At 40.1% G+C, this 26,202-nt stretch overlaps 1 protein-coding gene across 17 annotated transcripts in view; it reads left to right on the forward strand.

The window, feature by feature from the left end:
* The window catches only part of EBF1 (EBF transcription factor 1), a 405,670-nt gene that overhangs the window by 275,509 nt on the left and 103,959 nt on the right, over positions 1 to 26,202 (forward strand). For 10 of the 17 annotated variants that reach the window (XM_055285450.2, XM_055285448.2, XM_055285438.2 and 7 more), the window contains one exon: positions 1,300 to 1,441. In XM_055285450.2, coding sequence (XP_055141425.1) covers positions 1,300 to 1,441 — 142 coding nt within the window. The remainder of the gene's footprint in view (positions 1 to 1,299; positions 1,442 to 26,202) is intronic. The other 7 variants (XM_055285451.2, XM_055285449.2, XM_055285441.2 and 4 more) reach the window with 1 other exon arrangement.

Genomic DNA, 26,202 nt, shown 5'->3' on the forward strand with positions numbered 1-26,202 from the left:
AAAGCGGTTCACCTCTTCAGAGGCTAATGCCTCTCAAAACCAAGAACAATTAAAGCAAGAGTCTTTCCAAGCAACTGGGGAATTGAGCAAAATAAATCAGAAATCCTCAGCCTTCGCTCTGGAGGCTCGCCTCATTATGAGAGCAGATCTATTAGCCCTCTTGCCATTGTCTTTCATTTCTCAAGTGAGGTGATTCTAATTAAATTAATCTGCATGTCAATCTATCGGTGATCAATCAAAGAGCCTGAGGTTTCCCCTATGCTGCAGGGTGCTTGCGGCTGACAGGGGCTGATAATGGAGGAAGAAATAAACTGTCGAGCAAAGTTAATTAGTCAACATAATAGGTGGATTAAACGGGAGCGGGCTGATTGCTGTTTCCCGTGTCAAAGCATGAGGTGGGAGCTGAAGCTGCAATTACAGACAATTATTATATTTGGTTGTAAGAGGTCGCATGAATAAACATATCTCTGTGGGTTTCAGTTTTAATCCCTTTCCCCATTTAATATAAGGAGAAGTGTAGGTCATTTCTTCTCATTGTTTTAGTCAAAGTTCTCTGAGACAACATCTTTGCCTGTGTCTCTTCTGGCAAACTGGGTTCACAGTCACTTTATGAGATGGTTTCAGTGTCTAAATTATGCCTTGGGCCAGTCCCACCAGTTTTTTTTTTTTTTTTTTTTTAATTTGAAACAGATCTAAGACCCTTAATTAGCAGGAATTTTTGGGGATGGGGTGATGGTGATAGTAGTGAGGGGGACTTTGGTCTGATGAACCAAACTAATGTGGAAAGAAAAAAGTACAAGAAATCTCAAAAAGACACCCAGGAGAGAAAAAATGCATCCCAGCTCTTACTGAAATCTTTTTCATTTCTCTATCCTCTTAACCCTGACACAGTGGGGAGAAATATTTTAAAGATTCAAAAGATTTTTATTTGCATGATCAACTGTGATATCTGCTTCAGTGTCTAAACTGAAGGGTAATTTAGGTGAAACACAACCACCCTTGTGTAAAAAAATATGCTAATAAAGATCCTCTTGTTAAAATTACAGTTAACAGTGTACCTTCTGCTGTATAACTATAAACTGTGCAATTTTACTTAAAACTGCATCAAAAGCGTTCCATGCCAAAGACCCACTCATCAATAGCTCCTCTTGTTAGACTTGTACAGCATAAGCACCAGTTATTATGTGAAATAGCTATGCAATTTTCTTCAGCTCCCAGCTGTTATTTATTTAACTTGAGTTTATTACCCACCACGCTTTTATATTAAAATGTTCATTCACTGCTTTCTTATGTCTCCAGGTCGTGGTGTCTACGACAGTCAATGTGGATGGCCATGTCCTGGCAGTCTCTGATAACATGTTTGTCCATAATAATTCCAAGCATGGGCGGAGGGCTCGGAGGCTTGACCCCTCGGAAGGTACGCCCTCTTATCTGGAACATGGTAGGCGAATCATTTTCATTGGTTGGCATTGCTACTTTAACTGTGAATATATTTGGTTTCTTTCTTCCACTCCACCACATGTTCTATTCTGTTTCAAATTTCAAAAGTCTTTTTGAATAAGATTGGTCCTTCAGGGTTTTTTCTCTTCAACATATGATGCCAAATATTTAAAGACAGGAAAATATCTCTGAGGCCCACCTTTCTTGTGGGACCACTCTCTGCTCTGGAAATGGCTAATATTGCCTCCTTTCAGGTTGAGAGAAAGAAGGAGGCCTGGGCCACTGCTTTATTCTAAGCTCCCACTGGATTACAAAATAAGGAAAGGCCAATCCAAGGGAAAAATAAGGAAAGGCCACACAATTTGGTATCACTAAAATTGTGATATATTTGACTTGTTTATAATTGACCATTGAGGTTTTATAATGAACCCATCCTCTTTACCATCCTCCTGGTGTATCTCAGTGACTACCTGTTGAACTTCATTTGGAGATCAGGTTCAATGTTGAGGTTGGAGGTGCTTTCTGAATATGAAGCCCAGACCAAATGTCCCTCCTGTGCCCTGTACCTAACTCTCACCTTTTCACCATGTGATAGAACTTGCTATCTGTAAGTAGACTTTGGTAGGGAGAAATCCCATTTGTCTTGAGAATTATGGCTAATCAGTGGTGCCTTTGAGAGGACTGAAGGAAATCAGATAAAAATTTGAATCAAGGAAAGTGAATGCCACTCAGAAGGACCATGGGTTGGGTTAGGGGCATGCCTGAATTTTTCAGTGCTGCATGTGTGTGTAATGTATCCACTCTTCCTTCTCTCCACTCATCCATCCATCCATTCATCTATCCATCCATCCGTCTATCCATCCATCCATCCATCCATCCATCCATCCATCCATCCATCCAAGAATGAGTGACTGAGGCTCTGCTGGATACCAGTCACCATATTAGACTTTCTTCAATTGCCTCAAACTCTCAACCCATTTCCCTCACTTCCCTTTCCAGTTTGCTAGGGTCAGCAAGATTCTTTTCAGAACACTACCACACAAATTATCACCGGATTGCCTTTTTTTTTCCATGGGCCAGGAGTTGCCCATAATTCACAAGGTAGAAAACTCCCTTCTCTGCCAGCATCCCAATTTAATAAACACATCACTCTCATCATTTTTGCCTGGCTTTTCCCCCTATGCTTATGGAACACATGAACTGTACTTTTTATTAATTAGCCAGATGTAATGCTCTTAGAAGGGATTCTTCACCACATCCAGTTTTACAGTCTTTTTAAAGTAACCATCATCTTTCAAAAGCTGCTTCTTTATGGTTTCATTAGTGCTGAGATGGATGGATATTACATTTTGCAGGAGGCCATTTCAAACACCTGCTCATGATTACATTCCTAGTTCCATTTCTGTACTTAAAATTATTCTGATCCTCACTTTACAGTAATGTTGTCTTTATAATACCCTTGGAGTCACTTAAGGCATTGTGTGACTAGAGGTGTTTAGGTGAAAGGAGGAGGAAAAAATTAGGGAAATACTCAGTGGGCATGATTTGGAGAGTGCTGCTTAAGGAGTGAAGTTACGTTTTTGACTGTGGGTGGTTAGTTGCAATAGGTACTGCCCAATCTGGTGACAGACTTGACTGTCAGTTTGAAATCTGGGTTCACACTTTCAAAATATGCTCAGGCCACACCCAGCTCCTATTTCTGCTCTTGGGAAGCCAGAGAGAAAGCTCCTGACACCACGCAAATTATTCCTCCAACAAAAACCCAAAGCAAACATAGAATGTAGCCTGCTCTAAAGGATCCCTCTAGGCAATGAGGATCAGTAACATTATTTTGCAGCATGATAAAGGACTGGGTCTTGAAATAGGTACCAGGAACCCCAAATTCAATCTTTAGTCTCACTCTGGCCTCTATTTGACCTTGGACAAGTCGCTTTAGCTTTTAGGATCCTTGATTTCTTCGTTGTTAAAATGAAGGTGATGATCTGTAGGAGAGTTAAAAAAAAAAAAAATCTGTGCTTTGGGTGGGGGCAGGTAATGTAGATAGGGAAGTGGGCTGGGTGGAGGCTGAGAAGACAGGCAAGTACATGCTCTGGTGCCCCTCGGCCCCAGCCAGTTGTTGCTAAGGGGAATGAGAGCCCAAGTGGGGCCAGATGTTCCAGTTTGGCAACAATTAATTTTTAATTGTTGGTAACTAATTACAAAATTTTTGGACACTGAAGGGAAGAGAGGGGGAAAAAAAAGCCACTTAGTAAGAATGCAGCCACAGGCTAGCAGTTTGAGACCTCTGGATCAACACAGCTCTAAGCTTCCTCCCAGCTCAGATATTCCCTCTTCTAAGAGTATTAATATTTCAGTTGAGATATCATATTATTCTAAGTTTTAAAGTCAGCATTTTATTCACCTGCTTCAGTTTGTGAGTCCACAGATGGCCATATTACTATAAGATATTATTCAAAAAATGGTGAGATTTCACTGTGTATAAGTGGTTGGCCATCCTTGGGGACATAGGTATGTCCTATTTCCTTCAGCAAGGGGCTTTGCCTTCACCTAAGCCTTATTTCACTTCTCTCCAGTGGAAAGAAAGGGTAGACATGTTCAAATTCTTAGTAATGACAATAACATAGAAACCTGCTTCTCTGCAGAGTGAGTCAACCAACCACACAAAACCACCCACTCATTTAGACACTTCAGGCTGACACATAAATATCTACTCAGCAAAGGATGACTATTGAAGTCTTTCACTGGTAATGTGTGGGAGTGGACCTAGATGCTAATTCATGTTGATGTGAGGGTAATACTTTATTTTGCTGTTGAAAAGTCCTATTTCAAAATGCTCTGTTTAAAAGACTTCGAGAATCACACACCCTCATCCCTCTGTCTCTCCGCTCCCAGCCCCCACCGCCTTCAAACAGCTACCACATGGTGAGACCGCAAAGCATGTTCTCCTCTTGTGACCTGTGGGAACCTATGTTCTCCCCCATTCTGGACTTTTTACCATCTAATTTACAGGTAGCCTGAATTATTTTGGGCTATTCTGCAAATCTCTATTTATATCCTGCTTGTCAGACTGTTGGAGGAAGTTTCCTTTTGTGGCTCACCTTTCTGCATATAAGTAGAGACAGAGATCGTGCTTTACATTCATGCATGGGCTTTCTTATGTGACCCAGGGACTCGCAAACCCTTGTGCTCTGATAAATGACCCTGTAAATCAAGTATGAGAGTTGACAAAGGCAAATTTATTTCACAGACTCTTGCATGGTCCAAAGATAGTGAATCCTGGCATGCTATAGATCGTGGAAAATGGTCTTCCCCCGTACTTTCTCTTCATTCATAAATACCAAGATTTTCTTTGGCTGGATATTTATGGGACCATTTAGCCTAGTGAGGTTTCTTCTTTAAGCAATAGCTTTATGGAAGATGTACAGTTGTGGAGAGAGGCAGCCTCAAAATGTAACTGCTCTCTCAGTTCCAATTTTTGAAAAAGCATGGGCTCGGGATGAAAGGAGCTGAGTGGCTGCCACAAGGCTATGTTCAGCGCTACCCTGTGTACTTGCCTTGTCTTCCAGTCATTTGGGCAAGTTCATGAAGACTGTGTTCTGGGGAGTCATTGAGGGGCCTGAGGAGTGTTGCTATTGGCATTGTTGTTCCCCTGAGTTCCAGGTTGTGTTTACTTGAATTCAAGGCCAACTGTGGCATCAGTTTCTCTGTTTCTTCCCCCTGTGGCAAAATGCGGTGCCCTCACAACCCTGTGGTGCACAGCCCCTGTCAGCTTGCACGCGCTAACACTTTATTATCGAATGATCTAATATGCAACAAGGCAAAGTGCCCGTGCTCATCATTCTGACATAGAATGCCTGGAGAAGTGACTAAATTACTTTATGTACCATTAGCGCTTGCAGCTGTGGTGAACTCACCGGCAGCATTTATGCAAATGCCTGTGAATACACTCTAGTGGCTTTGTCAGGAAACCGTCTGACAAGCAGTTTAAATGCTCATTTTTTAAAGGGGATATATGTATTTTTTTATTTTGGTGTGCATGTGTTTTTCTCCATTCCTCTCTTCTTTTTCTTTCCCTTCTCCCCTTTTTGGGCTTTTGGAGGGCTTGCCTCCTCCATAGTGACTAGAGAAATGTGAGCATGTTCTAGAGCTCACCCACCAGTAGGAGCCCTTTCCAGGAGTGGGATTAAGTCCCCAATAGGGTATTCTTTAGATCTAGTTTATTTTTTTATTGTTTGAATATGTACATCCTTCATATTTATTTGGAAAAAAAAATCAATGGAACTATTAGTCAAGAGTTTTTAGAATATAAACATGTTAGTGTTCATGAGCTCTGACCTGGGGTCCTACTTAGTTTTTTAGATTTAAGATAGATTCTTTAAAACATACTCGCTTTTTAAAAATGGAAAATGATTGAAATTTAGCTTTTGTGGGCATCAGATACAAATCAATTAAATTTCCCTTCAAAGTTATAAGAAAGACTGCAACATAAAACATAAATGTGCCAAGATCTCAAGATAAATAAAAACAATAGTGGTGTTTGGTCACACTCAAAATATTTTGAAGAATAAAGACTGATGATAGACTCACTGGGCCCACCTCCTGGCTGTAATTATAGCTTTGGAGAAATAGAGTCAGGTATTCACCACCACCAGTGAATTCTGACCTTTTGGTTGTAGTGTCACATTACAACTGTCCCTGACAATATGGTGGTGTTCTTGATCTTTAGCATATGACCTTCTATAATCCTTTTGATCCATACAGAAGCAGTTTTTGCTTCTGTCAGTTGCCCCTGGGTGTCCAGTACCATTGACTTCCTGTGACCAGCTGCATTTAAATGTGTTTTTCGTTTGTTTGGTTTTGTTTGTTTGTTTGTTTTTATGTTTTTACGGAAATGTGGAGAAAGACGGTTTGAGATTGGAGAGACTACCCCAAATTGAGCCTGTCTCTTTTCCCTTCTGTATAATATGGTCCTAACAAGAGGATAGAAGGAGGATCAGGCTCTCTGGCTGAAGTGGCCCTGGGAAGGTCACTTTGCTTCTGTGGGCCTCAGTTTTGTATGTCCGGTGAGAGCCAGGTGGAGTCCTCTCTAGGCTTCCTTTTAGCATGTACTATTTTATGGTGCTCTGAACTGAAGCTATTGGCACATGACTTTCTGCAGGAGGTGACTTTGGAGAAATAGGGCTTTCTGGGAACAGAGAAATCCACTGGCATTTTCTAATAGCATCCTTCCTTTGGATCTCCAGCCAAGGGATAAGGTGTCAATAAGGTGGACTTGAAATCGCTCATTCATACTAAGCATGCACTACATGCCAGACATTAAGCTAGGTGCAGTAGCATAATGCAGACTCAGTCCTTGTCTTCACAGAATATATGATGTGAATAGCAAGGAGAGGTACTAAGCAAAGTGTATGACAGTGTAAATAGCGAGGAGAGGTACTAAGCAAAATTAGAATGGTGCATCAAAGGCGGACCACAAAAGCGAGGAGAGTAATGAAGTGTCAGGGAAGCCTTGTTTGAGGAAATCTCATTTATGCCAAAACCAAAGAGATGAGTAGGTTTTTACTAGGTGTCTTAGTCTGTTTTCTGTTGCTTTAACAGACTGGGTAATTTTTGAGGAAAGGAGTTTATGTCTTATGGTTCTGGAGGCTGAGAAGTCCAAGGGCATGATGCCAGCACTGGTGAGGGCTTCCAGGCTGCATCATCCCATTGTGGAAAGGTGGAAAGGCAAGCAAGTGTGGGTGAAGAGAGCTCACTTTTATAACTACCCCACTCCCACAATAATGGAATTAGTCTGTTCAGGAAGGTAGAGCTCCCATGACCTAATCACTTCTTAAAGGTCCTACCTCTTAGTACTGTTGAATCTGCAATTACATTTCAACATGAATTTTGGTAGGGACATTGAACCATTCATCTATTCAAACCATACCACTAGGCAAAAGGGACAAAAAAAATTGCCAGGTATAGGAAACTGTGTGCAAGGGTTGTTTTGCTTAGGTGAATTCCAGGAACAAAAGGAGACTGAGAGGGCTCCTGTTGCTCCCAGGCAAGGGAAGAGTGGCGGGAGATGAGACTAGAGTGGCAGTGAGGGCTACATCATGCAGGCCAAAGTGGGCTGGTCAGGCCATGGTCTCGGTGCCAATTGCGAAGTGGGGAGGAGGTCATGCAGGGCTTTGATGAACTCCGTTGCAATTACATGGGCTCCTCAGATCCCATGAAAGCCCAGGGCAAGATTGCTCAGACCTGCTTATAACTTTGCTCTTCGCTGCTGGACTTTGGAAACTCACCAGGGAGTTGGCTGTGCTTTGGAGCTGTCCCCCTAATTACTCCTTATTGTATCAATCATGCATGTGTTCTTTATAGAAAGTCAAACATTTTAAGAGTCCTTTTTCCTTTTCTTTTTTTTTTCAGATGGCTTTGTATTATTGATTTACTTTTTCATAAGTGGCTTAGAAAGAGTGTACCTTTTGACATCTTTTCAAATTTGTAGAGACCCTCAACTTTTCATGGTCTTTAGAGTAGAGGACTGCTGCATTATTTGACCCATTAAAATGTATATTAACCCCACCAAAACTTAATGAGTGAAAATAAACTAAAACCACAGAGAAAAATATACCCTCCCAAATTTCTCTCTCCCCTCCCACCAGGGGCAATGCCTGAGCCACAGCTCACACTGAGTGAAGTCAGTGAAGGATGGAAGATCATTTCTTTCACTCTTTCTCATTTTACAGAGACCCAGAGAGTGGACATAATCTGCTCAAACTTAAACATAGCTTGTTTCTGTCAAAATCCTTTCAGTACTCTTTGTACTTGTCCATGTGCATTTCAGGGTTTGCATAGTTTCCTGGTCGCTGGATAAACATGCCAGGGGATTTGGGGTCCACCCCAATGCCTGTGCATTTCATATTGGCTTAGCCTTGCCTCCAGTCTTTGTGGGATTCCCAGGATGCTGAGAAGAATGTCTGTAAAATAAATCCAACTTCTTGACAGAAATGTACATTCAAGGGCAGATGATGGGTGATGCATAGCTTCCCACACAGCCAACAGCCCTTCTGTGGCTAGTTTTGGCGTAGAATCCCAGCCAAGCCCACTAAGGCAAGATCATCTTGGTGAAGGGCCCAGGCTAAGTAGAAAAATATTGGTGTCATCTTTTGTGACTGAGGGTGGCATGTTACAATTTACCAATTGATTTTCCTACTTGAAAAAAGAAGACAGGTGCCAGAGCAGAACATTAGGGCTAAGAATATCCAGATGTGTCATAAAATAGAGCACTGGGACCTCAGATTTTCAGGTATCAAATCAGGGCTTTTACTTTGAGCAGTTGAGACGGTGCCTTTTGTCTTTCCTTGAAATAGAAAGGATGTGGTAAGTGGTCAAGATAATGCACAAGGATGTTAGTGAAGACTGATTTCCAGTGTATTCCCTGAGTAATTCATAAAGCAGGTAACACCAGAAATCCTAACACTGGGGATATGGTAGCCAGCAGGATCTCAGCATCGGACAGATTGGAGAGTTCATGAGCAGGTGATCTATGTTCTGCTCATTTGACCATGGCACCACCAATAGCACTGATAACAAAGGAGAAATAGTGCTCAGAATTTTTGCCATGCTTGACAGTAACCAGACCAGGTAATAATGTTTATTATTCTATTATTATTTACTACCACTACTGTTGTTTTTTTTTAACTATTAGCATTTATGGATCATTTACTATATATGCCAGCACCATGGTAACTATTTCACTTATCTCATCAGGTCTTCCAACGAATCTCATGATATATAATAATTATTATCCCCATTTTACAGATGAGAATACTGAGGTTTAGAAAGAGTCAGTAACTTACTCAAAGCTGCAGAGCTAATTAGAATTGGACCTGGAATTTGACCTTAGGTCTGCCTAATAACAGTGCTAAGAATAATAACAATAAACATTCCCTGAGCCCTACTATGACAGGCACAGAGTGCTATAGGTACCCTGTTGTAAAGATGGGAAAACCAAGGCTAAAGAGAGGGTCAATAACTAGCCTAAAGTCACACAGCAATTAAGTAGTAGACCCAGGGTTCAAACCCAGGAAGCTTGATGCTGAAGTCTGCACTCTCATCTACTGTTCTGGTCCATTACAGTATGAGAAATTCCTTCCATCCCCTATCCTATTCTTATTTTTTTCTTAACACAAGCAAGGCAATTGTGCTGGTATCTTAAATAGACTTTTCAAAAGTTAGCCCAGAGCGTACCTTTTTTAAAAAATGGGGCACATCACGTATATTTAGTTTATAGTTTATTTTCCTTCAGAAACCTGAAGGAAATTTTTCCCGTGGCTGGGACACATTCTGCTGGTCAAATTTTAAAAAATGCTGATTTTATTCGATGACTAGTGCATTTTCTATGGGGCTGGCAAGATAATAAGGATGCTGGTAATATTTTATTTATTTGCAAGAATGTTCTAACTCATCTCCCTAGAAATCATTTGTTGACCATATGGGCTCTCTGGCATGTGTACAAGGTGTGGAGGAAGGAGTCCATGAGAAAATGATGAGATGATGAGTTAAGCAACCGTTAGGATACTGAAGAGTTTGTAAACCTCACGCTAGAAATAACATGAGAAACCAATTTGGATATAGGGAGGCTAGTTTCTTATATGGATTTCTTGACAAACCTGTAAACTGTGGGAAATTTCCAGCATTTGGTTGGTTGAGCTAATAAATGAGTGAGTCACACCTTACTTATTTTAATAAGCACAAAGTGTGGCGTGTTGCATGTTGTAGGGGAGATTTGGGGGGGAAAGATTGTTGCTTTCTACTTATATTTTGGCCAGAAATGACAGGACTTTATTTAAAAACTTTTTTTTTTCTTTTTTTGAGACAGGGCCTTGCTCTGTTGCCCAGGCTATGAAGTGCACTGGTGCAATCATAGCTCACTTTAGCCTCAAACTCCTGCACTCAAGCTATCCTCTCACCTCAGCTTCCCAAGTAGCTGGGACTACAGGTGCGCTCCACCACATCAGGCTAATTATTTTGATTTTGTAGAGACAGGGGTCACTATGTTGCCCAGGCTGGTCTTGAGTGCCCGGGCTTAAGCAATTACATCCCCTTGGTCTCCCAAAGTGCTGGCACTACAGGTATGAGCCAGCCTGGTCAGAACTTTTTTAAGCCTAATTTTTCTTGTCTTATATTTGGTTACAAAAGCATCATAATTCCAATTGCATTGATTTGCCTAATTGATTGTTTCAAACCAAGCTGCCTCTATACTTACCTGTCACAGGAGTTTACCTCACTTGAGAATTTCAGAGGCTTCAAATGATGTTTATGGGCAAGTGAAAGCTTTGATGTGCTGTTCATAAACCCTTCTTAAGATGAGATATTTAGAAGCAGTGGCCAGGGTTTGATTTTGAAATATTTTTGTTTGACCATTTTCAGTTATATATGCAGAAATAAATTAAAACCAAGCTCTGCCACTACCTTACTACATGACTTTGAGTATGTACTTTGATTTCTCTGGGCCTCTGTTTCCTCATCAATTAAGGTGGGTCTTGGAAGAGCCCTTCAAGCTCTGATGATTTGTTTTTTTGATCCCAGCTAATTCTGTGAGAGGTTCTTCTATCTCTTGAGGGGCTACACACCTGCAGCCTTGGAAAAGTGGCTAACCAAAATGCCCAGGTGAACAGACCCAATTTCCCTCCATCTTGGCCATCTCTGCAGGAGGTTAACAGTTGGTTCTAGGAGGCCCGGAAAAGCCATAGAAATGTGGCATACATAGCCATTGTGCCTTAGGTAGCTCTCACCCTGCATTCTTCTCTCTGGATTTCTTCAGCTGGGAGGGTATTGTGTACAAGCGGCTTGATGGTTTGCAGTGAGCTTTCAGACCACTATTTCCCATGCAGTAGGTGAGATAATTTTAGAAAATGGAGGAAAAACATTAAAACACTTTTAATGGTTGTGTGTTTATGTTAATGCATAAACAAAACAATAACTCCAACTTCAAAATCATGATCTCACAGCTATTATTGCTTAGGGCAAGACTAAAGTTGAAGAAAAAGTTGACTAAACAAACATAGCAGCTGAATACTATTAAGTAAATAATAGTGTAAGTGGTACAGGGATAGAGGAAAATCAGGACTGAAGTTTGGGAAATGCTGTTAGAGAGGGCTGTAAGGGTTGGGGGAAGTAATAATTCTTTCAAGTCACCAGGAAACAGTGTAGGACCCTGGGAAACATTCTTTTTTTGAGTCAAATCATTTTTAAAAGAAAGTCCTTTAGGCTCAGTTTACCGTTAGAATAGACTTAAATATCCTAACAGGATTTAAAAAAATAAAACTCCCAAGCTGCTGTTTTTTTTATTTTTAAGCAAGTAGGGTCTGCATGTCAGAGAGCAGAAATTAGTTTGCAAAGAGGACTTGCATCAAGAGAGAAAATCAGCCAGGGTCCACCCAGGCAGCACATTATGATAATATATACGGAACCAGCTGGACACTGAGCAAGGCTGACATTGTGTTGCCAAGGGCAGGATCGCCCATCAATTTCTGAGCTAGAATTTGAGTTCAAATGACAGAAAGAGCAGCAACTGTGTTGAAACTGATGCATGGGGGAGGGGCAGGCAGGCAGGAACCACCGGGCCTAAAGGCAGGAAGTCCTGGTACCTCCGGAAGGGGGTGGCTCTGTTTTCTCATCTGGCTGCTACCCTTCCTTCTAACCTTAACATCTGTCAGCAAGATCCACCTGGGTCCTTGCATGATTAGAGCCCGCTAAAGGGGGAGCTTACTGGTGCTAATTTTAACCCCCAAGAGAATGGAGTGCCTGCTGCTGAAATGGGGGCTAAGTTGACCCAGGAAATGGGACTCCACATAGCCACCAGTTGTCAACCTAAGAAGCCCATCGTGGGTGTAGTGGCAATGGTTCATAACTTTTGGAAGAATTCTTAACTTTTCAGCTACTCTGTTTAGTTCCTTAACATCTTAATAACACCAGTGATTCCTCTTTAGTTCGTTTACTTATTCGATCATTCATCTATTTAACACTAACACATGTTTATTGACTGATTGCCAATTATATCGGACAATAGGGCTACAGAGGTGATAAGGCAGGGACAGTTGTTAGCATTATGATGTAGACTGTCACGTGAGTGTAAGTATTTATGTGCCGATATTAGACAAATAATGGCACATGGAATGATTTAAACTGCAATGATGGTTAAGTGCTATAAGGTACAAATACAGACTCCTAAGAGAGCTTAAAAGTGGGAGACTCAGCCAAGTCTGAAGAATCAGGGAAATTTTTAAAATTTTAAATGAGAATGAACAGGAGAGTGGAAAGCATATTCAAAATTCCATGTGGGGATAAAACATTAGAAGCTGTAGGGAGGGCAAATAGGGAAGGTAGGTTAAGTCTGAGATCCATTTTTGAGAAACAAAACTTGGAAAATTTCTGTAGGTTGTTTACTCTTTGACTTTGAGATGTGGTTCCATTGCAGTTCCTTAATCATGGTCTAACAGAACTCATCCTCCATAAAATGGTAGCATTTAGAGCAGTGTTTTGGGTGATCATGGCCTTACTGTTACGATAGCGGTTGCTAAGTACTTTCTCTGCATCAAGTTCAGTGCTGAGCACTTTGTATGATCTCTTTTAATGCTCTTAACAGCCATGGGAGGGCACTAGTATTATTAGTTTTACTTAACACATTTGGGAAACTGAGGCCATCCTTTAAGGATTTGGTCATGGCCAAAGTTAGGTTTTCATCTGCAGCTTTTGGATCTCCAAGTAGCTGACACAAGGGGTCCTCACCACTGTTTTTTCTTATTGTTTAGTCAGTGCTAATCTCCCCTCCACATTGGACTTCAGACATGGAGAGAAATTCTCCTGCTATTTGAGCATGTAATATAATACCTGCTTCAATTGAAACAAATTGACGACATTACTCAAAGGCAAATTGAAAAGCCAGATCTATGCTAAATCCCAAGGGTAAGTTAGTTGGCATGTGCAGTGATATATGGGAAGGTGCTTTTCTGGGTTAAGATAAAGAGTCCTGGTATCACGTCACACTATCAGGCACCCCATCTCAAACTCCCTGTGCCAGCCCTGCAACTTGAAATACTCAGTGGACAGAAATGATACTTTATAGAAATTAGGTGGTCATCATTCTTATCAGATGAATATGATGCCATCAGCATGATTTTAGCATCCTCAGAAAAAAGAGATTTACCTGGAGGGACACAAGAGAAAATCTGAGGCATGGATTGCAGGACTGTGGCTTTTCTGCCGGCCTGCCGTGTGCAAGTTGGCTGGGAGATGACCTAGTAATTAAAATCCTGCTAAAACGTATGCTGCTGGTCAGTTATAACAGAAGCACTAACATGGGTAACCAGAGAAAGAAAAGAAAAGCGAAACACAAAAGTAACACTCTTGAGCCCACAGGGTGCAGAAATAGATCTGAATGGACTGAGTGCATATCTGAACACTAAGCATGAAAGCAGAACCCAAGTACTAATATATTTTTATCCCAATCTGTGAAATTAATCAATATTTTATATGCGAACATATGCTCCTGTGTTGCTGGCTTATTTAATTGACAGTTGCAATCAGCAGGACACCAGTTGTTCAAACCCACAGTTTTCATCCACAGTTCTGGGGAGAAATGCAGCAGGGGACCCAGGGAACAGGGACACAGACAGTGTCAGATTTGAGGCCTCTTCTCAACCCTTCAGTTTCTTTCATTGACCTTGGGGCAAAGTAATAAAAATTTCAAGATGGTGCATATATTGAATATGAACAGAGAGCAATGTACTTGGGCTGCTATTTAGAAGAATGATAATTAAAATGAACATAGTTGATACAAATTGAGATCTTTAATTCTTCATTATTTTTTATCTATTTCTCTTTTGAACATAGCTGGAGAAGCCAACAGATACTGAGCACCTACTATGTGCTGGGCCTGAGGCAAATGCTGTTGGGTGTATTATCCGTGGGCTGGTGGGTGAGAGGGATATATCCCAGCCAGTTCCAATGTATTGGATCATTTCTTGATAGAGGAAGAAAATATATCTTTGGTCTTTCTTTGCCAAAATCTTCTGGTGGAATCATCAAACCAGCTGTGCTTTTCCAGTAACTATTATGTGCAACAAATCTATAAAGTCAAACCTCATATTCCTCTACCTTTTAACTTTGGCAGAATCCTAGAAACTCTCCTTGATTTGGTTAGCTAATGGCCTGTGGAATCCAATCTTTGCTGTTTAAAAGAAAAAGAAAGTTGGGGGAAAGTGTTATTAAGGTACTATTTTAGAATAGTCTATTTGTTAGTCAGTAAATTGTTATTATTTTCATGATACGTGCAACATTCTATAGTGAAGACCATTGGAATGGACAATGTCCAGATTAAAAATGAAAGTTAAAAGGGACTGCCTGATGCTTTAAAAATGTTTCTCATAGTGTTGCTATCATTTGTATTAGATGTTCAGACTCTGTGTGTTTTTAGCAGCCCAACATGTAACAATAGAAAAGCTTCTAAGCCTGGAAGTTTGGCAGTATTTTCAATGTTCCTGTGTTTAAATTGGCACCTGTGCTATTATATTAGGATGCCATTTTCTGAACTTGGAAATAGAAGAAGGTGGAGAGGGATTTTACTATAATTCATATGCAGGTCTGAGTCTTACGGGGAAAATAACTTTACTTGGAAATAGACTAGTAATATTCTGTAAAGTTAATAAATATCCACCCTCTATCTTGGGGATAAGAAATTGCACAACTTAAGATTTTATGGGACTTTGGCTGTATTTGTATGACTTAAGTGAATATTTTAACCAAACTGAACAGAAATTTCAGATAAACACCAAAGTCGAAGCGTAGTTTGGGTGTTTTAAATATTTGACTATATCAATCAACGTGGATTCTCAAAGTCTCAAGTCCAGTTGAATCCCTGAGATTCAGCTATGTCGTTTGTAAAGTGGAATGAGGAATATGGTCTGCTTGCCTAGAGCTCAAGGTTGATATTAAGAATAATTAAGATAATGTATGGTAAAGCCCTTTAAAAACTTAACAATGCTAGTTAATTGTCAGGTATGGGTTGAGTGCAGAGTACTGTCTATCCAGTTCGTAAATGAATGAGGTCCCTGTCTGCAAGGGATGCATTGACTAGTTGGGGTGATTTGCCTATGTATATACCTGCCCAGCTGTATATATAAACACATGCATTTATCAAGATAAGAGTTCAAGGAAAAGTGCAGTAAATAATAAATGGGAAAGATAGGAAGAGTTCGCTAAAGGGTTAGTGTTTTGTAGACTGGGATAGAAAGAGACACCTTCATGCAAAAGATGGATCTTTTTGGCAAGTAACTGTTTGGGTGTTGGAAGTAAGTGGTATATCTTTCATAAAAAAATAAGCTGGGAACATGCGAAGGATGTTTGGAGACAGTGGATTTGGGAAGCTGGTCATTACCATCTTTCTTTTCTTCTTCCCTATTTTCCTTCTCTTTCTCCTACAGCAACTTCTTTTTTGTTTTTTTTTTTTTTTTTGAGACGGAGTCTCACTCTGTCACCCAGGCTGGAGTGCAGTGGCGCAGTCTCGGCTCACTGCAAGCTCCGCCTCTCAGGTTCATGCCATTCTCCTGCCTCAGCCTCTCCGAGTAGCTGGGACTACAGGCGCCCGCCACCACGCCCGGCTAATTTTTTGTATTTTTAGTAGAGACGGGGTTTCACTGTGGTCTCGATCTCCTGACCTCGTGATCCGCCCGCCTCGGCCTCCCAATTCTCTTCTGCCTCCTCCTCTTCATCATCATCTCACATTTTTTGCCCACTCTGTACTGAACTCTTCACGTAGGTTAACTCATTCAAACCTTACAACAACCCTATGAGGTGGGCTGTCTTGTAATTATTATCCTCAATTAAAGTGGTAGAGGCTTTCAAAAAGTGAAGTAATTTGCCCAAGGTGGTAAATGATGAAGCTGAAATGTGGGCTAGCTGAGGCCCCCTGAATCCAGAGCTGGTGCTCTTAACTGCTGCTGAGGCTGAAAATGAGGCTGGAAAGGGAGAATGGGCCAGACTCATGAGGGTGGCCTTGATCCTGCTGGCTAAGTTTTGAAAGCTGGTATTTGAGGAAGGTTAATCTGGGTTTTGATAGGTAGACTGGACTTTGCATATAACTAATAATTATGTAGTAGAAGTGAATCACAAACAGGCAAGTGTGAGTATTTGCTCTTTGATGTCCAGACAGAACAGCCCAGACCCCAACGAGTAATTTTTGAGGAAGTTGAGTCAGTACATCATGGAGTTGAGATGAAAGTGGACTTCCCACTCTTCTTTGCATGGCTTACGTGGGCAAAGTCAATGATACATATTCCTGTGCTTATGACATCACAGATCATCACCACGGAAACATCTGTGCTGTAACAAATGCTGGATTGCAGTGTCACTGAATGTGTCAGGGAGGTGAGGAAACTGGCTCAGAATGATAAGGCTCTGAATAATGAAAGTTCACTGAAATATGTTAGCAATGGCAGCCTCGGTTGTGGGGAGAAATATAAGCAGAACTATTCCGAAAAGCACAAAGCAGGACTTGTGCATTTTTAAAGGTTGGGCAAGGTTGGTTTCAAAATGCTGCTCACATTCAAAACATGATTGTCTTAAAAAGTCACTATCTATGCTGTCTTGCATGATGACAATAAAAATCCTTCAGGAAGAGGGAGCTCATCTCCCAAACTGCATATAGGAAATCTTCTGCGTAGCAAAGAAAGGCCAACTGGGGGACTTCCATGTGTTTTGGGAGAAGACGTAAAGATCAGGAGCAAAATTGGCCATGATTATGTTTATTGTTTGGTAAGTCAGTGACAGTATTAGTTCTATGATTGCAGAAATTAATAATTAATCAGTAAAATATGACTCTGAGCCCTCCGAGGATTTATATAAGTTGCACAGTGGTAGATCATGAACTGAATCCAGCCTTCAGCCATATTTATGTTTGGGTTGCATGGCACCTTAAGAAATTATGTATTAGTTGCTGGCAATTAAAAATAGAGAGATTATATGAAAACCTGGATTTACAAATGTCTTTTATAATCAGAAGAGCTGGTAGTGCTGGATCCACATTCTCAAATGGCAACGGGTAGGGAAAACTCAGAAATCATCTTCCTTTTGGATGAAGCACATACTCTACATTTAGCCACAATCCCCACCAATCCCATTGCATCGCCTCGTCCCATTTCATTGACTTACCTTCCTGCCTAGCCCTGTGAGCATTTGATTTTGTGACCCTCGTTGGAGGGATTAGAGATTAATTGTTGTTCCTAGTCTATGGAGGGCACCCCCTATATTGTAGCTCTGATTAGTCTCTATCAGTTATAGGCTGAGTTATGAAAACTTGATCCTGAGATCCGTGGTATCCAATTGAACTTCCTGTGATGATGGAAGTGTCCTATCTCTGTGCTGTCCAATATGATAGCTACTAGCCACTATAACTGTTGACTACTTGAAAGGTGGCTGGTATGACTGAGGAAATAATTTGTATTTCATATTAATTAATTGAAAATTAAATGTAAATAGCTGCATGTAGCTAGTGGCTACTGTAATGGGCAAAGCAAAAGCAGATTGAGTAATGAGATCAAACATCCAGTCAGCTGTCCTCATTTAGGATAGAATGTGGAAGATAGACAGTAGGGTTGTGTGTGTGAACTTGCCCATCTTACAAGAGATGACTTCTAGTAGGCTTCATCGCCTAGGGGCATCTACTTCCAAAGCGGGAACCACTACCTGGCTAGAATTCTTGTCAATTTCAGGAGCCTAAGACATGTGTTTTACAAAATGTTTATGTGCACATTCATAGCAATAAGCATAAGTCATCTTAAGCTTAAATGGGAAGTCCGACTGTTCTCTGTCCCCTAAATGTTCAGTTAAGGGTACTACTTAAGTATAATAACTGTACTTGTGAGTGGAAAAGCTTACATTATTTTATGAGGTACTTGACTCCCACATTCACGACAGCATAGAGCCAAGAGCCAGGGTGAGTGAGGGTACTGTGAGAAGGAAGGCTATGGAATCCTGCTAGACTGCTGGAGGGATCCTCCCTTCTTAGGGCCAAGGGCACACAGGCTGCCATCTCTTGAGATTTCCATCATGAACACACTGAGCACATCTAAAGATCGTGTTGCTATAAACCAGCCTACAAGTAGGATTCTAAAAGATCCCTCTCTCATGCAACTTTTTCTTTCGTTCACACCTTGTTTGCCTGGGAAACTTGTCACTGGCCCTCTCCACCGTGCCTGGTAGTCAGAGCCCTCCCTTTGTCTTTGTCATAGAATTGAAACCCAGAGCCATCTACCAAGCTCTGGCTGATTGGCAACCCACTGGCCTTTTTCCTGAAACCTGCCTGCCGTAAGCCAACTTTTCCAGTTGATCAATAAGCGACTTCACTGCTTCTAGGGATATGTGCATGGAGGACAAAACAAATGTCTGCTTTTTTCACTCCAGTTGAAGCTCGAATTATAGCTTCTGCTCCCACACCCATACCCCTGCCCCAGCAAAAAAACACATGCTTCCTCAAAAACATAGAAATCTTAAAGAAAATGATAGAAACAGTGTTGTAGCTAATTTTGTTAAGTGATGACTAATACTGATCCTCTTGTAATAGGAAAAAAAAAGAAGAAAACACACGTGAATATCTTCTGCTTGGATCATTCATCCAATTGGAATTGTACATCATCTAATCTTACAGTCAAATTCCGCTAAGAGGATACCATGTCTTTTTTATCTTTGTGGGCAAACATCAATGTAAACTCCTATTATAGTAGTGAATTGAATGATTCCTAGAATTCAATAGGAATAGAAAGACAAAACCCTCTAACAAAAAAGTAGATTCTACATGTTTTAAAATTTCTTAGCAAAATTCATAGCAAAAACATTTCCTAGAAAAAGACCAAGGTAATATGAACTGAGAGTAACTAATGAAATGCTAAATTATCTGCATGCATCTATGTTTTTATTGCTGAATTTGGTCCTGCCTCCAGACATAAGGAGGCTAAAAATTCATATTCAGATAAGGAAAGGCAAACCTTGGCGAACAGATGGAGCAGAGTTCAGCATAAAGGTTTAATCCTATCAGGCCGATTCCTGTATGGCCATCTGGATAATCCGGCACACACATTCAAGGCCTGTTAAAAATACGACTCCAGCCAAGATTAACGTCACAGATTTTCCACTAGACTTGCTCATATTTGACTTTATGATTTTCCAGGCCCAGAAAGACTGCTTGTGAATAAAGACTTGAATAGTCCTTGAAGAAGCAGTTGCATATTTTTTTAACCTGAAAATTGTTTCCCCTTTTCACAATATCGGGTGTCCATTTTTGGAAGATTGTTTTCGTTTCCTTTTTTCCCCTTGGCTTTCATTTCCCAAACTTTTCTTACAACAGGACAATAAGGAGAATTGGACTAAAAATAATTTTGTGCATGAAAGTTCTCCTTGTCAGGAAGAAGAGAGTTATTTACTTATTGTATAATCAGAGGCACGTGAATGTACTATTGTTGCAACAAATATCACAATTGGATTGATGAATAATTCATTTTGAAAAATCTCTTACCCTCCATGACAATTTTTCCCCATTGCTTTGCAATGGAGTGACTGGCAGTCATAGAATAAGAGGCGGGAAAGAAACCCAAAGAACTGATGACAATATTTGCCTTTGGCTGCTCTAAGATTAATATTTTGTACATTTTAATTTTGGATTTGGCAGATCAAACGTGAGGTGGAAAACAGTATAGTCACGCCTTGAGTTATAAAATTCTGAGCTGCAGTGTAGTTAACAAACAATTTTTGCATATTATGAAACAATGCTATGTTGTGTGTCATTAAATCAAAAAGCCTTCAACAAGTCTTTCAAATGCAATTTAGAAGTTACAGGTACATCAAAATGTCAAGATTTCTTACTGCTAAATTGTCAAATAACCCTGTGTAATGAACCTGCACAGTTCCAGATCTCCGACAGACAAACTCAGGAATCCAAAAGCGCTTGCCCTGGAATGTTTTGGATTACAGTTGTTGCACCAGCGTTTTTGTCCTTCCCTTGCTCAGGTGCTATGTCCATTGATTGTTGAGAAATTTTGCTAATTCGGAATAAAATAAGAAAGCTGCAAAATAGGAAGAGAATATAATTTGGGCTTAGTCTATAATTAGCAAATGGCATAAATTGGAACTTAGACACTATTTTGCTAAGTTTAGGTACATCTAGATATTCACCACTAAGCTAACACTGCCTTAATGTAGATGGACATTGGAGCTACATTTCCAAATAGTGCCTGTGAATTTTTCCTTTTCTTCTTTTCTGTGAGAGCCATTAATGCTGTCAAAGCAAAGGGCATTCTTGCCAAATGAAGTCACTTTGGAATAAAGGATGAAAAACACTTGAAATTCTCAATCTCCTCATTTAATATTTAATAGGTTTAATTGCATCTAGTACGGAGAAATCTCTGTATCATGGGTTACATTTCTCCTTAAAGTGACAAACATCACACACACACACACACGACTCTTTTTAATATATAATACATGAATCTTTGCCAAGTATTATCTAGATATGCTAGTGGACAGGGCAATAAATGCAGACAAATAACAAAATGAAATAAAAATCCTAATAAGCAATAAAATGCTTAACTGCATAATGCAATTACTGAAGAAAATAAAGTGAGGCAGAAACAAATCCCTAGTAACACAAGTTAAAGCAACAGCATAAGTGTTATAAAGGCTGCTACACCTTGCATGAGGAAACTGTCAAATTTGTTTGTTTATTGGCTGAGTTTACTTGTTTATTTGGAATTAGCATTCTGAAAGTGAAGTTTGTATACTCTGGTACCAGAGTTCAGGTCAGACATTCTAACTGTTTCTGGTTTCTAAAGCATCCAGTTGGAGAATGGATAAACAAAGAATAGATTTGCCTCCTGTGCATGGTGAAAATACAGAGGTCCAGTCTTCCAGCTGGAAGAAAACTTTCTGTTGGTCCTCTTGCCTGTCCAGTAGCTGCTAGTTTCAGGATCAAAGAAGGCAGGTTGTAGTGCTAAGGAGCTGTGAGCAGGAAGGTCATCATTCACTGAAAAAAAAAAAAATCACCAGCAAAAACAAGCATTCAGATTGTGCAGGAGGAAGAGATATCTGTGTGCTTAGTCCAAGTGGAATATTTTGTGCCCTCAATAGTCTCTCCGTTTCTCCCAAGTACAACATCACCAAAATTAAGGAGATAAAAGGGAGAAAAGCATGAGTTTTACGAGGTCACAAGTATCCCGTAGAAATGAGCTGAGCTCATGGGTTTTATGTTTTCTGCCAAGTCTCAAAAATTTGGGACAATAACATTAAAGTCAATTCCTCATTTCTGAAAAGTTTCCCATTAATATTCATTCCAGGCAAATGAGATCCTTAAAAAAACATTCTACTTTGGAGGGACTGTTGCCAGTTCCACCTACTCAGTACATTTAGCTGGATATGTTAGCAAGTAGCTGAACTGGGAGTTCTTAGGAAAGTCTTACAATAAACTACATAATCTGAACTGGTGAGAGTATAGGGTATTCTCGTAAATAAACTCTGGTTAATGAGGAGCTGATGATAATTATTATAGCAGCAACTAGCGTATTATGTGGTACATAGTAAAACAACAAAACACAAGTAGTCATTTTCTGTGTATTTTGCTGGAACTCTGTGAGGTGAGTGCCCACATGGCAACTACAACTTAAAGAAGGTAAGAGACTGTTTTGAGGTTGCACTAAGTGCTAGATGTGGAATTTGAACAACTGGAGTTCTTGCCCATTTTCAAATACAGTCATACTCCAAATGTTAAAATCAACAACATAATTTCATATTTCTGTCTTTACTCAGAAGCCAGTAAAGGCTAGTGCCAGCATTTTCACCTCCATTGTAAGCATCAGTGGTCTGCTTTGTAGAAATGCTCACTAATAGCGAGTTCTGGTTAATAGAATTCTGGAAAAGAGAGTGTGCATGATTTCCTACGCCACATGTAATGGGAATGGAAAAGAACCTTATATCACCTTGAGATTTAAATTTAGATTTAGATTAGAAAATTTCTACATTTGTACATTTTATCAACTCACAGAGTGTTGTTTCTCCAGTGTATTTAGATAAAGGAATGGAGAAAAAAGCCAAACAATATATCTCTAATTAGGCTTTCATAATGTCACATTGATTATCACAAAAGCCTCATTTTGGGGATAAGATATGATAAATGCTGAACCTGGGTCATCTATATGGCTACCCCAAACAAGTGAGGTATTGATCACAGCACAGAGAGATTTCAGAAGGAAAAAATAAGAGCAGCCCTAGGGCCCTGCTGATAGCTGCACACACCACTAATTCACCTCAATGGGCAGGCACCTCTGAGCTCAATTAACCCTTATTCCCAAGGCCACCCATAAACCCCGAGGTAAACATGGCTCTCCTGGCCCTTGCTTTCTATCAATGAAATAGATCATTTCTATTGGAGGCTGAAGTGCGATTCCAGCTTATATATTCACCTTGCTAATAAAGAGACTGATGCTCCCAGTCCAAGTGTGCAGGCACTTGAATCATGTAACACTTATTCTGTAAATCAGAAAATTTTAAACTACCGAGGGCATCTGTGATTTCTTCTGCCTTCTGTGGCTTTTCAAAGGAAATATAAATGCTCGGGAGATAGAGCAGGTGATAGCAAATGTCCCCTGGTGCAATTGTCTGCACACAGAACATTAGTTGTTAAATACGTACTGGCGCTGAACGATTTCTTTCTTTCTTCTTTCTTTCTTTCTTTCTTTCTTTTCTTTTCTTTTCTTTTCTTTTCTTTTCTTTTCTTTTCTTTTCTTTTCTTTTCTTTTCTTTTCTTTTTTTATTCTTCCCTCTCTTTTCCTTCTCACCATGACCATTGTTCAAGAAGCAAATTGGAAATCTGGTAATTAGGCCCTGACTCATGGTGTAGTATTAGAGTCCTGAGCCAAAGTTCAACACCCTGAAATGAAATTTAAACCAGTTAATCTGTTAGATTTTTATCGCTTGTCCGTGTTTTCTCAGCAATTCCCCCAGCACGTGGCCTTTGATCAACTCTCATACAAACGCTAAAATGTGTGCCTGCTGCTAGCAAGATGGGAATGACATTAACATGGTACTCATAAAACAATCAGAGCAGAGAAGCCCTCAAACAGGCAGGGCATAGTAATATTTAATAAAAGCACACACATAATCTTCAGAATTAGCATTTTGTGCCTTGCAGTACCTTTGGGAGAAGAGCTTTTATTTGTGGAGTGATCATTATTATAACAAAGAAGAGCTACCTAATAATTTCCACTTTAACTCTGCAATGTGCCATGAGCATTTCAGAGCCATTATGCTAAACTGTGGTAGGATAATCATGTTATTGTCGTAGTTTGAAGGAAGGAAAATCTACTTTTGTGGCTGGTGAGGGGTGGGGGAAGGGATTTAAAAAAAGAGGCAAACCCCGCCCCCTAACCCTAAACTTTTATTTTTAGTGAGATTTAAAACCAGAAATTGGGTCACTGGCCTTGCGGATACTTAAGAGTGTGAAAATTCGTTGGAGAGGAAGAAAGAATCTTGTATTAATTAAATCAAAAATTTGCTGGTAAAAGTGGTTTTGTATTCAAATACCGCCCCCACATTCCATAATATTTTCTTGGAGATAGAATTGTATTGATTATCACATCCCTGTGCTGAATTGAACTCTTTCATAAATCTTTTCACAGTCAAATTCCACTGAATCCATCCACTGTGACTATTAAAAGTGATTTTTCCCTGTCTTCCCTCTGTTTCTCTCTGGGTATCCCAAATGTAAGAAACAAGTCCTTGGCTGCTTTGGATGTTGTCTGAGCTTTCTCAGAGAGAACATATCCAAAATGAGGAGAGAAGGGGAGGCTCAGGGTCAGCGCACCTGTTTTGTTTGTTTTATTTTGCTTTTTTAAAATGTAATTTTGCTCTAAAAAGTAAAACTGTTCTCTCTCATAGAATTAAATGTTCTGCTGCTACTTAATTTTTTAATTCTTATTACATAGTACTTTATTTGTACACATTGAAAAAATTTAAATCATGCAGATACATAGGGAATAAATGTTAATAGTCCTCCTTTTCTGTCAACCCCAGTCTAGTCCTTTTTATAAGGACCCGCTGGGGACAGTTATGCATATCCTTCCTTCCAGGCCTTTGTCCATCATACCTGTTCACATATAACTACATGCATACACATACTAGTGCATACACAGGTTCATATATATCATTTAAAAATAAGCTTAATTACACTGTTCTTTACTTTGCAAATTGTTTTTTTTCACTTGCTAACCTATTTTGAAATCTTTCCATCTCAGTTTATAGAATTGTTCTGTGTATTTTAATGACACTCCTAGTATTCTATAGTATGGATATACCATAATTTCTTTAACCACTCCCTACTGGAGGTACCTAGACATCTGAATTTTTTGCTGTCAATACCACAATGAACATTTGGGTACCTATAGTTTTAGCCACAGTTGCAAGTATTTCCAGGTCTGCTTTTAGCCTGGCAGGTGTGTCATGAGTAGGGTTAAAATGTAAAATAGCAGCCTGTGAGTTAAAGCCAGCCCACAAACATTTTGTTTGGCCTACGCATTAAAAAAATACTGAATTCGTTTCCAACATTTAAAGATTGAAAAATTTGATATAAAAATGTGGCTTCCTGGCTTCTTTGGAAAGATCACCAGAAACCCAGACAATGCTAGGCCTGCATTTTTATGGGGTCACCAAAGGCTGAAGCTGAGCAGTGCTGCCACCTTTCCCTGGGGCACGTGCAATTCACCAGCACCTTCCCGTTGCATTACAGATGTTGAGAATCAGTGGCCATTCATCTCATGCTTGTTCTGAGAGCCTGAGCTGCTGCATTCATTTGTATGTCTTGCCTTGGTCTACATGGGTCTGTGAATTCTTAACAATAGCTCTTGGGCCTGATTCTTTTTTGCTGGTCACAGGGTTTTCTACATTGCATTATTGACATTTTGCAGTTCTTCATTTATGGGGACTATCCCATGCATTCATGCATTGTTGGATAATTAGCATCTTTTATTTATTTATTTATTTATTTATTTATTTATTTATTTATTTATTTATTTATTTTAAGAGACAGAGTCTCGCTCTGTCTGGAGTACAGTGGTGCAGTCATAGCTCACTGCAGCCTTGAACTCCTGGGCTCAAGAAATCCTTCTGTTTCAGCCTCCCCAGTAGCTAGTATGACAGGCTTGCACCTGGCTAGTTTTTAAAAAACCTTTCATAGAGACAGAGTCTTACTGTGTTGCCTGGGTCGGTCTTGAACTCTTGGCCACAAGAGATCCTCTCACCTTGGCCTCTCAAAGTGCTGGGTTTACAGGTGTGAGCCACTACACCCGGTTTGACCTCCAGTTACTAAATGCTACTAGCTTCCCCTCCTCATCCTGTCTCTCTGGGATAGCTCATGATTCCTTTACATATTTTTCAAATTTGCCAGTGGGGAGGTGCCACCGAGCTTCCCCTCAAGACTAATATGTTATAACAGATATATAGGAGGAGCTTTGGAACCCTTAGAGGTCTAAACTTAGAAAGGTCTGAATGACTTACCTGCTCTAAGAATGGCATAGAGTCTCGAAGCAGGGATAGTGGTTGGTGCCGAGTGTAGAGGTAGGATGGACTGAGGGGTGTGTCATTCTTCCTGGGGTACTTCCCTTAAGGCTTTATCTCTCTAAAACTAAGAAGATGGTGTCAAATATTGTTTCCTCACCTGGTTATCTCTGGAAGCTTGATGCT

Source organism: Symphalangus syndactylus, chromosome 7, assembly GCF_028878055.3.
Source record: "Symphalangus syndactylus isolate Jambi chromosome 7, NHGRI_mSymSyn1-v2.1_pri, whole genome shotgun sequence".
NCBI classification, from domain to species: domain Eukaryota; kingdom Metazoa; phylum Chordata; class Mammalia; order Primates; family Hylobatidae; genus Symphalangus; species Symphalangus syndactylus.